Source organism: Mytilus galloprovincialis, chromosome 10, assembly GCF_965363235.1.
Source record: "Mytilus galloprovincialis chromosome 10, xbMytGall1.hap1.1, whole genome shotgun sequence".
Classification (NCBI taxonomy): domain Eukaryota; kingdom Metazoa; phylum Mollusca; class Bivalvia; order Mytilida; family Mytilidae; genus Mytilus; species Mytilus galloprovincialis.
The window spans coordinates 72515530-72528798 of NC_134847.1; the positions used below are offsets into that span (position 1 = coordinate 72515530).

The 13269-nt window shown below is 31.2% G+C and overlaps 1 protein-coding gene across 1 annotated transcript; it reads right to left on the reverse strand.

Annotated features, from left to right (window-relative positions):
- Window positions 1-3765: 3765 nt before the first annotated feature.
- On the reverse strand, window positions 3766-13085 carry LOC143048321 (lambda-crystallin-like). The gene is made up of 6 exons (XM_076221948.1): window positions 12996-13085; window positions 11041-11275; window positions 8571-8732; window positions 5565-5759; window positions 4829-4934; window positions 3766-4184 (listed from the first exon to the last, which is right to left on the reverse strand). The coding sequence occupies exons 1-6, from the start codon at window positions 13031-13033 to the stop codon at window positions 3961-3963; spliced, it is 960 nt and encodes a 319-aa protein (XP_076078063.1). The 5' UTR covers window positions 13034-13085; the 3' UTR covers window positions 3766-3960.
- Between the last annotated feature and the right edge of the window lie 184 nt (window positions 13086-13269).

Consider the following 13269-nt stretch of genomic DNA (forward strand, 5'->3'; position numbering starts at 1 on the left):
TGAAAAGCTTGGCAGATCCTCGGTGATTTCTCGAATTTATTCGATTTAGCAAAACGAAGCAAGAACTCAAAATATTTAAATGATGTCTATATATTACTCTTTTTGTATTGGGTATTTCTTTAATGATACATACGTCATAACTGAAGTAGCAATGCATATTGAACAAACATAATTTCCCTATCATAAAATTGAGAACAAAAAGGGGCCGAATGTATAAAAAAGAAGATGTGGTATTATTGAGACAACTATCCACAAAAGACCAAAATGACACAGACATTAACAACTTTAGGGGACCGTACGGCCTTCAACAATGAGCAAAGCGTCAAAGAGAGATATCATCTTTTATTTGTTCAACATAGCGAAAAATCCCACACCTGGAGTCGAGCTCTAGCTGGTCCCTCAATGTGTACTAGTTCAGTGAAAATTGACGTCAGACTAAGCTCTAAATCATATAAAGGAACCAAACTCATGGCTTCATAACCTTTCCACATTTGTCTATACAGTAGTTCCTTACAAGTATCACACAGTATATCGTGCAGGGATCATGCTAATTTTACGGCATGAAATGTTGCATTGATGAAATTTTTGTTATCATAATTAAATCATAACTTCGTTATTATACTGTGCATACATCAGCCGACAGCGAACAATAGTATAAGCTGATTTCCTAATTACTGCCTAAGAACAAAACCTCAATATTGACAGGGTGTATGTGAATGCTATGCACAATTTACAATAAGACATGCGATATACGCCTGTATGTCAATCTATATGTACATGTGTGTAGACATGAACATGAAGATGACTACCAGTTAACTTAGTTGATCATTCAACTGTTAAATCTGCACTTGAATATTTCTTGATTCGCACTTTTTCGTTAATTCCTGATTTAATTTCTTGTGTTATATGCAGAATCGCCGTTAGATTGGACTTAGATTTTACTCAATCTTAAAAATGTTTCATTTTTTGCAAGCTCAAATTAGTTCTTGTTTTACTTTTAAATTTGAACATATCATTATTCATGTACCATACTCTCAAAATTTCCAAGATTTTACATCCAGGACATCGAGACACAGAAATGAAACGTACGGATGTAATTGTATAGGTTACATATCGTAACAATAATGCATAGTAACTACTAGTGTTATGCAGTGCGATATTTTAAATAAGACATATCCTTTTTATTTATCATGCAATGTTGATTAACGCATACATGCTTATTTTGTTTGTGTGGCAATCTTATTACCGGATTATCAAATAAACACCACGAATCCCCTTCTTTTCCATGCCATTGAATAAACAGGGTACATAATAGATCATATTACCTATGCAAAAGTAGATGTGTATAGATGAACACAATATATATTGTGCAACTATTCTACACCAGTCTGAAGTAAGGGTAGGACTGAACATACACATACATGCTTTGCCCCTCCACTTTACATATGTGTCTGTCCCAAGTCAAGAGTATGTTAATGATTGACGTTTGTGGCAGCATATTCCAACTGTTTTTACATTCTTCGATGTTTAGTACATTATTCAGACCGTAGCAGTTTCTCATCTGATTTATTTATAGTTATCATTTTGAGACCTTTTTATAGCTTGCTATGCAATGTTGTTTTTTTTTGCACTTGGTTGAAACCTGTATAGTGGTCTATAGTTGCTAACTTCTTTGTCTTCAGTATCTAGTGTAGTGGAGAGTTGTCTCATTGGAAATCATTCCACATCTTTATATCGATATACACCAAACAAAGTTTACCACAGACTTAATCACAAAAGCTTCACATTGACAATACTGAACTATTGAAAATTGATTGAAATCCAGTGGCAAGTATTACATGTATACTAGGACTAGAAAATGTTGATGTGAATGGAATATGAATATTATTGATTGATAGTTGGTTGATTTGTGTCCAGTGGCAAGTATAACATGCATACCAGGATGAGAAAAATTGTTGTGAATTGAATAGGAGTATGTCCAGTGGCAATTATTTCATGCATGTTCAGGTCGAAAATATAAATATGAATCCTGCATTATAGATACACAAATTGGTGATGTCACCCCATGATAACATTATCTCGACTGGGAGACAGCAGAACAACTGACCGGGTCCCAATTATGAAAAATTAATATTAATGTGAAATCTTCATCAGTATCATTGAACAATGAAATGCAGTCTTGGCTTGTCGACTTATTTGTAGATCTTAATTTGCTGATTGTTGTTGTCATTTCCAGTTTCAATCTACAGTACTAGTGCATGAAAATAAAATGCTTTGCTGAGCACAGTCTGATCCTACCACAGATGTCGAACCCTGAACAGTTGGGTCAAATTTAGACACAATTTTCAAACTAGATACTGTCTGAATTTGGCTTGTGATCAAATGTTTTGACATACTATAGGTTTCTATAGGTTTCTGACACAAAATAAATGTGGTCAAGGATCTAACAAATTTATTGCGCAATACTGTAATTGAAAATTTCTTCTTTGAAACTTTTCAAATATTTGAAATTGAAAATTTTGAAAAAAATATGAAAAAAATACCCCCTCCAACTTTTTTAACCCCCTTGATGAAAATATCCCTAAACTCAATCCAAGCCTTTCCTTTGTAGTATAGAACCTTATAGTACAATTTTAGAGAGATCCATATACTAAAACACAAGTTATTGTCTGGAAACTAGAAAAGTGCTTGTTTTTGGCCCTTTTTTTATCCCCTAACTCTTGCATGTTTGGGGCAATTACCCCCAAACTCAATCACAGCCTTTTCTTTGTGATATGGATCGTTGTAGAACAATGTCAGAGAGATCCACACACTTACATACAAGTTTTTTTCTGGAAACTACAAAAATGCTTGTTTTTGGCCCCTTTTTTAGCCCTTAATTCCTAAACTGATGACACCATCATGGATTTCAGAGCAATCAAAATACTTGTACACAAGTAATTATCCTGAAACTAGAAAAATGCTTGTTTTGGGTTCTTATTTCTAAACAGTTAGGATCATCATCCCAACCCTCCTTTTGTGGTATTGAATCTTCTTTACAAAATCACCTAACTCATTTTACTGAGTTTTACTGTGCATATTGCTCTGTGTATGTTTATTCTACAAGGACAGTTCATATCTCACAAAACATGTTTAACCCAGCTGCATCTTTGCACCTTTCCCAAGTTAAGGAGCCTCTGGCCTTTATTAGTCTTCAGTTGTATGTTTTTTTTAAATTTTAGTTTAGTTATAAGTTTCTACTGGACTAGTACACATTTTTGTTTAGTGGCCAGCTAAAGACCGCCTTCTTGCAGAGCCCTTGGAAATATGAATATTCTTGGGTGAACAAATCTTCATATCTCCCTCTGACATGGGAAATAAATGTTTTATTCCACTGTCTATGCTTTGTTTACTATCAATACATTAAATATTATTTTGCATACATTTGTTTTATCCGCATATTTTTTTAAGTCAAACTAAACACGACATAGTCATTGATAAACAGTACGGATCAAATTTTAATCATAAGTCTTTTTGTTTTATTGTTGAAAATTAATTTGAACATGATGTCAGATGATTTTTGCTATCGCTATTTTAAGAAGAATAAGAAGTTTAAAACATTATTTATATTAACCGTGCGTAACGTCGCATGAAGTAATCCCGACATTTCAGAGGGGAATATGATCCTCAGAATGGAATATAGAGATTTGTTCAATGACATGTGGGATAGTCTCAACCAATCGAATATTGTTTAAACTATCAATATGAATAAACAGTGGAATAAAATAACATATTCATCTTTTTATTATGAAGTCTCAAGCTGGAAATTATTTTCACGAATTAAGAATTAAATATAATCAATCACATACACTTATTCTTTATTTCATTTCTTTCAATTATTCACAAATCTCTTTTGAAAATATCTCCCGTACTCTGGTGTACAGATTAATTTTAAATACAACTTTAAATAAATTATTCTAATCAATCATTTTTGCCCATTTCTTTCTTCAACTTTGCTAAAGCTGCTAATCTATTGTCTCTCCATTGTCTTTTATTTTGTATTTTATCCAATGGCATTGACGTATTGTATTCAGCCTGTATTTTCTCTGCTGTTGGAACATCATACAAGGTAGGGATTGGTTTGAATGTTTTGTTCTGTACATCTACAGCACCTTCTGCATATCTCTTACAATAATCAACTATTCCTACAAAAAATAAGGGATATATCCATATAAGGTGGTCATAGGCAGATCCAGGAGGGGGCCTTGGGGGCCTGGCCACCCTTTTGTTGGAAAAATTTGGTTGATTATATAGGGAATCATTGAAGCATGACTGGAGCAGGGTCCTCCTTAGATCAGTCAGTGCTGCCCTCCTCTTACCAAAAGTTGTGGATCCTCCACTGGTGGCAAAATTTTCAGGCACATCTTACATGTTTCAGATGTTTAATAAAAGTAATATTATTTTTTGATGCTCCTAAATGTTTTATGTCTTTCATACAATTAGTCTTTCAAAGTTTAACTCTCAATTTATTTGCTGAAGATCATTTACTACTGACCACATGACCTCTGAATTAAGTGACAGATGTACCATGGGTAGAAGGTTTTATTACAATTTTGATTGTCTTAACTCCTATGTCATAGACTAATAAGATAATTATCTCAAGTTCTATACATGGCTGTAAATTTTTTTTTATCAAAAGTCTTCCATGACCAAGATCTGATCAGAAGTAAAATATCAAATTATGAATTTAGAAGTAAATACAAATATACCAAACATATTTTTTTCATAATTTTGTTAATCTTCAAGAAAAAAACTAAAATCTTCTGTTTCTATATTTTTAATATGTTACCATCAGCATTTAAATGCATTGTCTCTAATGGTCCTATGAAAGCATATCTTGGACCTAATCCATCATAACACACTTTGTCTATATCCTCTGCACTTAATAGACCACTCTGAAATATATCATGTGCATACGTTTAATTCGAAGCTTTTGATGAAATTAAAATTGAAACCACAACTTTGTTAATTTTAAAGAGTAATTGTGCAGTTCAGTGTTAATTCAAGATTCTTTAAAAAAAATAAAAAAATCTGATGATAATACCATAATTAGGTGTCACTAAGTTAATTGTTATAAAAAATAAAATATTACTACATGAGAAATCTTTTTCAAATCTTTGCAAATTAATGAAATGAGCAGAAAGTATTCATTTTGAGATTAACAAATTAAGATTTTTTTTCCACATCCACTTGCAAACAATCTTAAACCTTAAAAGGCCCCTCCAAAGATATATCATTTTGATGAACATTATTAACTAACCCTTAAAAGGCCCTTACAAAGATATATCATTTTGATGAACATTATTTACTAACCCTTAAAAGGCCCTTACAAAGATATATCATTTTGATGAACATTATTTACTAACCCTTAAAAGGCCCCTACAAAGATATATCATTTTGATGAACATTATTAACTAACCCTTAAAAGGCCCTTACAAAGATATATCAGTTTGATGAACATTATTAACTAACCCTTAAAAGGTCCTTACAAACATGTATCATTTTGATGAACATTATTTACTAACCTGATACATATTCCAAGCTTCATTAATACAAGCATATTGTAATCTGTTTAGAGCAAAGCCTGGACATTCTCTTTTTAATGATACTGGGGACTGTCCTATTTCTTCCATTAATGTCCTTGTTGTTACCATGACTTCTGGTTTTGTCCATGGTGCAGGAACCATTTCAACCAATGGAATAAAATATGGAGGATTAATCTGAAAATATTCAACAAAAGCTGATAAATATAGATTCCTGCATTGATACAATGAGTACACTTCATAAAAAAAAATATGATAGCATTCAGAAAATAAGTTTAAAAGAATAACAAACAAACCTACCATAAAATTCTTCAAACAATTTACTCGCCGCGATATAGTCTTTTTGTGCTAATGCGGCATAAAGCAACCAACAATCAATCAATCAATCAAACAATTTACCAAAGAAAAGAAAAATAAATCCAAAATGTCTTTCATCATTAATGCAATGTCTTTCAACAATCTTTGAAAAAATGACTTTATTCTCTTTGAACAGAAATGTAGTAATTATTTTAAGTATTTCATCAAAAATTGAATTCTTAGGAAAGGGCTATAACTCAATAATGAGAAAAGTTAAAATTGTGAAAACTTGACCTTGATTTAGTCACCAGAATCAATCTAAATTTGAAAAAGTTTTGTCAAAGTGTTTTTATGTTAATGTATGGATACAGTTTTGCTGCCAACTGCTCACCCACCAGACATACATCCCCAAATCAATAACCAATTTTTCCTTCGAAAATTTAGTTAAAATTATTCTTTTAAAAAAGAAGATGCTATCCTGACAACAACAGAGTATTACTGTATTGGATGCATGGTCGTTAAACATTATATTCTCATAAACTTTGTTGCTTGGTTGCACAAAGTAAAAATAAATATATGCACTTTTTTTGTGAGTGAAAAGTAGATTTTTTTAGTTTTAATCAGTTCATTCAGTTTTAAAAGATATTATGTAACACAATATTCATCAGTAATAAAACTCAGTAATAGACCAGCCACCACTGTTCTTTAAAAATGTAAATGTTATAACAAGGATTTGTATAGTAAGAGTAATGTGTAAATCCTTGATTGCAAGATCTATTTAAAAGTTGCACCTGAATAAAGTGTTCAAATACATAATATCACCATCATCAAAATAAAAAAAACTGTTATCACAGAGATAAGTCTCGCCTTTTTGTAATTTTGATTATGCAAATGTTGAAATCCAAATAGCAATACTCTAACATCTTACACAAGTTATGCAAATATTCAAAGTCAATGAACCATGACTGAGTTATATGGCTAAACAATCTCCATGTAAATGAAATGTGCCTATGCTAATTACAACTGCATACCATATACCATTGATTTATTATAAGTCATTCCTATACCTAAATACAAACATTAACTTGTAAACTATGTAAAAGTTTCAAAGTCAATGAACCATGAAGAGGGGATGGGGCTATAATATAATCTTCATGGAAACAATACTTGCAAATGCCAATCAATTTGCATACCAAACATCATTGACTTAACATAAGCAGTTCATCTCAAACTGATCTAATCACAAACTAATACATGTAAATTACTTAGATAAGTTGCAAAGTCATTAGACTGTGACTGAGGGGTGAGGCCAAGTATTCTCCAATGGAAATGAGATGTACCAAAGCTTATACAACTGAATACCAATTAACATTTGCCTACCACTAATGGTTCCCCTTGAACTGACCTAATCACAAACTAATACATGATAACTTAAAAAATTTCAAAGTTAATAGACCATGACTATTAAAGGGGGGCAGAGCCAAATTATCTCCATGGAAATGAGATTTGCCAATGCTTATACAACTGCATACCAAATATCATTGACCTATCACTTGTGGTTCCCCATAAACTGACCTAATCACAAACTAATACATGTAAAATAAGCAAAAGTTTCAAAGTCAATAGACCATGACTTAGGGGTAGGGCCAAATAATCTCCATGGAAATGAGATGTGCCAATGCTTATACAACTGCATACCAAATACGATTGACCTACCACTTGCGGTTCACCATAAACTAGACCTAATCACAAACTAATACATTGTTGACGCCATCACCGTTACCGTCGCCGGAAACAGCATACCTATGTCTTGCTTTTTGACTCTGTCAAGGCGAGACAAAAATCTCTGCTCAGTTATCACTTAATATCTCGCTCCACCATTTTATAAGTTTATTATCTTGTTCAAAATTCAGATAACAAACAGTGCTTTAAGTCATCTGTCCTTACATTATATATAATATTAAAGATCAAGGAAGGTTTTATTCAGAAAATAAATTAAAAGAAATATTCATGTGTAATTATTTTAAACTTTACAGCTGAAAAGAGTAGGCAATAACCATGCACAACTTAAATTATTATATGCAAATATCACATATTGCAAAAGCATTGAAATTCATTCATTTACTCCTAGGTTATAAAAAACCCCACTGTACATTTGAAATAGTAAATTTGAATAAATATATGACTTTCAAGTGTAGTCAGAAGTAAAGGTAACCAATTATAGATGATATTATAAGGATTAGAAAAAATAAAATGTTGAAAATGTCCTGTCTAATTTGCCCTTTTTATAATACCTACTATTTATCACAAATATTTTAAAACAACAACAAGAAATGCTGATCTGTTATTTTGATGATAAACTTTCAATGGCTATTTTAAAATGTGATGCTTCAGTTATCATTCAGGTAAATCTTAAAATGCATTCACAAAAATGACATTGTTATTTTTTATCATCATATTTTCTTAAAACCCCTCTTAAAGTAGAAAACAACAATATTTTAATAAAATTTTAAATCAGAAAACATTCTGCATGAATAACTTCTGTTTTTAGGGTTTAAATTTATAAAAACAATTTGTCAACTTCTGTTTTCCCAGTTGAAATTTATAAAAACAATTTGACAGCAGGTAGTGTTTCTCTTTTTCAAACAGAAATTATTCATGTAGAAATATACAATTACAGGGATTAAGTACAGGGTGTGCCACAAGCATATGGTCTCTATGGTTACACTTCTCTGTAAATGAGGATGCCACCAGACAGCTGCTGGAACTGGCCACTATTACATCATCACCAATCACTTTGTCTATCTGGGCAAACACTTTGGTCTTTAATTCCAAATTTTCTGGCACACATTCCTAAAGTTAAACATATAAATAAATAAAAGACAACATATACTACTGTATTTCCAATTTATACATGTTATAACTAAAAAGTTGTGATTCTTCAATTTTTCGTGGTAAAAAGGATTACTTTATAACTTTGAAAATAAGACCTCAGAAACCCTACACCCAAGAATTAGTGATTTTGAACTTCAAACTTAACAAACCATGTCACACTATCATTAATTCAGTGATAGTTTCAGACTATCTACTTTCATTTGCAAATATCATTACAAGGTTCAATTTTAATATTAGATGCTGGTAGAATAACCCCTTTACTGCCAGATATTCAAACATTCATTGTTGGCTACAGTTAGTGTCAAATCTATTTAATTTTAACTATCAAGATACATGAATAAATTCTTAACATTTTTCTTCAAGGCTGCTCTTAAATAATTGAAGTATGCATTATCATGATTATTATGTGGGAAAATTTACCATGTATAGAGGGGGGGCAAGGGGGGTCCCAATAACAGCAAAACAGCAAATTGATTTGGGTCATAACAGATAACAAGGAATTAAAATGGACAAAAACAGATAACAGTAAATGAAATATTAAAATAATTCGGTCTTTGACAAATCAGTATTTCTTATTACGGATATAATCCTTTGTAATGCATTCCATTTTTTGATGACTATGTTTTTAGTATTAATTTATGAATCTAGAATGTGTTTAAATTACTACTCAATATATTATAATATTTTTATACGCTCGTTTACGGAACGTATTATGGTATACTGTTGTCCGTCTGTTGTCAACATGTCGGACATTAACTCAAAAACTCTTTAACCATTTGCATTAAACTTTGGGAAATTGGTTATATCTATTGACGTGAGCTCCCTTTTTTTTCTTTTTTTTTTTTATAAATTTTAGATTTTAAGTTTCTGGGTAATGGGTTTTTATTCAATAAAATTGGTGGGTTTTTTTTTTCAGTTTTCTGATAATATCTCAAAAATGCTTTCACAAAGCAAGGAATTTTGGTGAATTGTTTATATCTATTAACATGAGGTAACTTTCAATTTTTATAAATTTTAGATTTTACGTTTCCGAGTTAACGGGTTTTATTAATTAAAAAGGGGTGATTTTTCAGTTTTCAGACATTAACACAAAAATCATACGGTTTTCAGCAGTTCTCATGAAACGTTGGTGTATTGTTTATATATATTGACTGAAGCTCCCTTTGTTAATAATCAAAAAAGTGACCTAAAAGAGTTGAATATTCTGACTTTTTCTAAATGACCATTTAATGAGGTGTGTGAATTTTTCTTAATAAAACTTTGAGGCAAAGTGGTATATAGGGTAGAAAAATCAAAAGCACCAATTATAAGCATGCAATTTATCAAGTACTTCGAACGAATTTTGACACTCTAAAAGCAATTTATTCCACTATTTTCAAAGGCCTTATTTGAACAATTTTTTATCAGCTGAGGTTTTTGATTGTACCAAGTGTACTAGTAAGTAGAATATATAGTTTAGTAGGGAAACAATGGGTTGAAACGAAATAAATCTTTGTTTGTAATGAGTTATGTGCAGCTTCGGACCCAAGTACATGGTTGGAACTTTCATTGTACAATGCATTTGGTTCTGCTTTGAAAAGAATCACAGAGCTGAGTCTATGTACCATATTATATAAAAGGTTAAGTGGTTGTTAGGACCTAGTCCTTAATTGAGATCCTTGTCAGATATTCCTGGCCATATGTTTTCCTTTTTGTCATATTAAGAATTGTTTTAATTTAATATGTTCGTACGGAAAACAAGGAACATTATTCTCATACAAAAAATTAAGATAATTCTAAATACACATTCATAAAAAAAATGGGATTTATTACAAAGGATAATCATAAGATATACTTGAATTGTCCTGGACCTCACTTCTGTGATGGGTATATGTTAATGGAATCCTTCTCTGAATACGGGACAAACATATTAGTAGTGGTAGACCCCAATGGCCAATGATCTTCAATTTATACCGAATATTGACTGTCAAAAAAAATGCTAACATTCCAATTTTCAATAACAGTTAACAGCAAATACATTATCACAATAACAGATAACAAAAAAACTAAAAGCCCAATAACAGCTAACAAAGAATAAGACAATAACAGCTAACAGCAAATACATTTTCAAAATAACAGATAACAAAGAATTAAATTGCCCCATAACAGCATAACAGTTAAACCCCTTGCCCCCCCTCTGTATACTGTAATTTCTCAAAATCTTCCTTTTTTTTGGTGATTAAAAAATAGTTGAACATGCCATGTTGTTACTGGTATTATGACTTACCTGGACATAAAATGTACTATGAAGACACTCTTCTAATGAGGTAGAGGTTGATACTCGTGTAGACTGTTCTACTGCTGTGCCTGTTCCCCTCATCAAACCGTCCTTCTCATACCTTTGTAATGTGCTACTGATATTAGACTTAGCTCTCTCCAGCTGAGCGGGGTCCACATCAAATAAACACACATTGTATCCTGCTCCGGCAAATATCATGGACCAGTTCTGACCAATCAGACCACTAGAAAATATTTTTTTTATAATATTATCAGTGTAAATGAAAAGCAAAATATTGTCCTATGAAACATTATATTGTCCTCCAAGACAATATATTTCATGATTATGTATCATTATGTATCATGATATTTTGTCCCTATTTATAAAAAATCTCAAGAAGGACAAAGTTTTATATGAAATGTTGTCTTATTGTACAATACCTCATAGAGAGATACACAAGCAAATATATTGATAAACTGTTCCCAGAATTGAAGGTAATAAATTTTTGTCTTTTTAAAGGTAGGTTATCCAAAGTTACATTCTGTGTACATATTGAGACAATATTTCATTGAAGGAGTGTCATGGAATTTTGTCTTATAAAAAAAAGTTATAAAAATTAATATTTTGGACAATGATATATATATATCATTAATTCTATCATTAATTCTTTTTTTTGGTTATTGATGATAAAAAAAAGACATTTTAGGTGATTGTCACTTAGTACTGATGAATTTTAATCACCACAATTATCATGTTTTTGCAAAATGCGAAAAAATGTTGACCGCCATTAAGACAATATTGTAAAAGTTTGTGCAATTAAGACAATATTGTAATATGCTATGTCAAAGTTTGGTGCAGTTAGGACAATATTGTAATATGTAAAGTCAAAGTTGGTGCAATTGAGACAATATTGTAATATGTAATGTCAAAGTTTGGTGCAGTTCGGACAAAATTGTAAAATGTAATGTCAAAGTTGGTGCAATTAAGACAATATAAGGCCCGCTGACTGACCTAAGGGGGGCCCGCTTCAGTCATGCTTCAATTATTCACTATATAATCAACCAAAATTTTCCCACGAAAGGGGGGGCCCAGGCCCCCCAGGCCCCCCCTGGATCCGCCTATATATATGTTGCACACCTTATTCAAAAAGTTTTCTACTGACTCACTCACTGCACACAGTCATAGTTTGTCTCATTGTTGTTATTAGAGAGTTGCAATCAAAAAGTTAAATTAAATGTAATTCATCTTCAACCTCAAAGCTTGAGCATCAGCATTGACTGCATGAGGAATATATATACTCTGATATCTTTGTATGATTAAATATAGTCCGCTATGTAATTATCTCCACTTGACACTTTTTCAAAGTAAATTGTGTCCATGGACATAATGTTACTAAGAAATATTGTCCAGACACCATATTTACCTATAAAATCATGTCCACAGATGTGAAAAAGTGTTATTCAAAGAAAATTAGAACAATATGTCTTATGAAAAAAAAAAACACTTTTGATTTACATAGTTACTAGCTTTTATAAAGAACAAAGTAAGTGAAAGTTTATTACATGTAATTATAATTTCTGAATATGCACAAAATGTGATAAAGTCCTATAAGAAATCAGAGACATATAATATATTACATGACAATTGTCTCTGGTGAAATGTTGGCCACTGGACATATTTTCTTGGAATCAGGATTGATTTAAATAATTGTTGATAGGTTAATGTCAAGTAGCAAATATTTCATAAATGTTCAGGATAAGCAATTTTATAACAAATTATATTGTCCACAAATGGGTTACATAACTAATGTGACCGCCCACCAAAATAAAACACTGAATATCTATGAAAGATTTATATAATTATAGGTTTCATATTAATTTTCCATTCTTTTATATTAATGGATTCAGACTTATGATTGATGATATGCTTAAATCATGATCCTAAATCAGTTGTTACCAAATCACCTTCCAACAATAGATATTTTCTTTGTATTCTGAGCCATACTAATCTTCTAAATTTAACCATCAAAATGAAAGTAGGTCATAGGGGAAAACACCAGATAAGTGTCAGTTCAGATCCTAGATTTAAAAACAAAACGAAATATATAATTCATTTTTGATATGTCCGTACAAAAACATTCTTTCATTTTATTTGCCAAAATATATTATACTTATATTTCTAAAATTTTAATTAATCATTTAAAGTAACGAAATAGTTCCTTATTTGCTCAACAATATT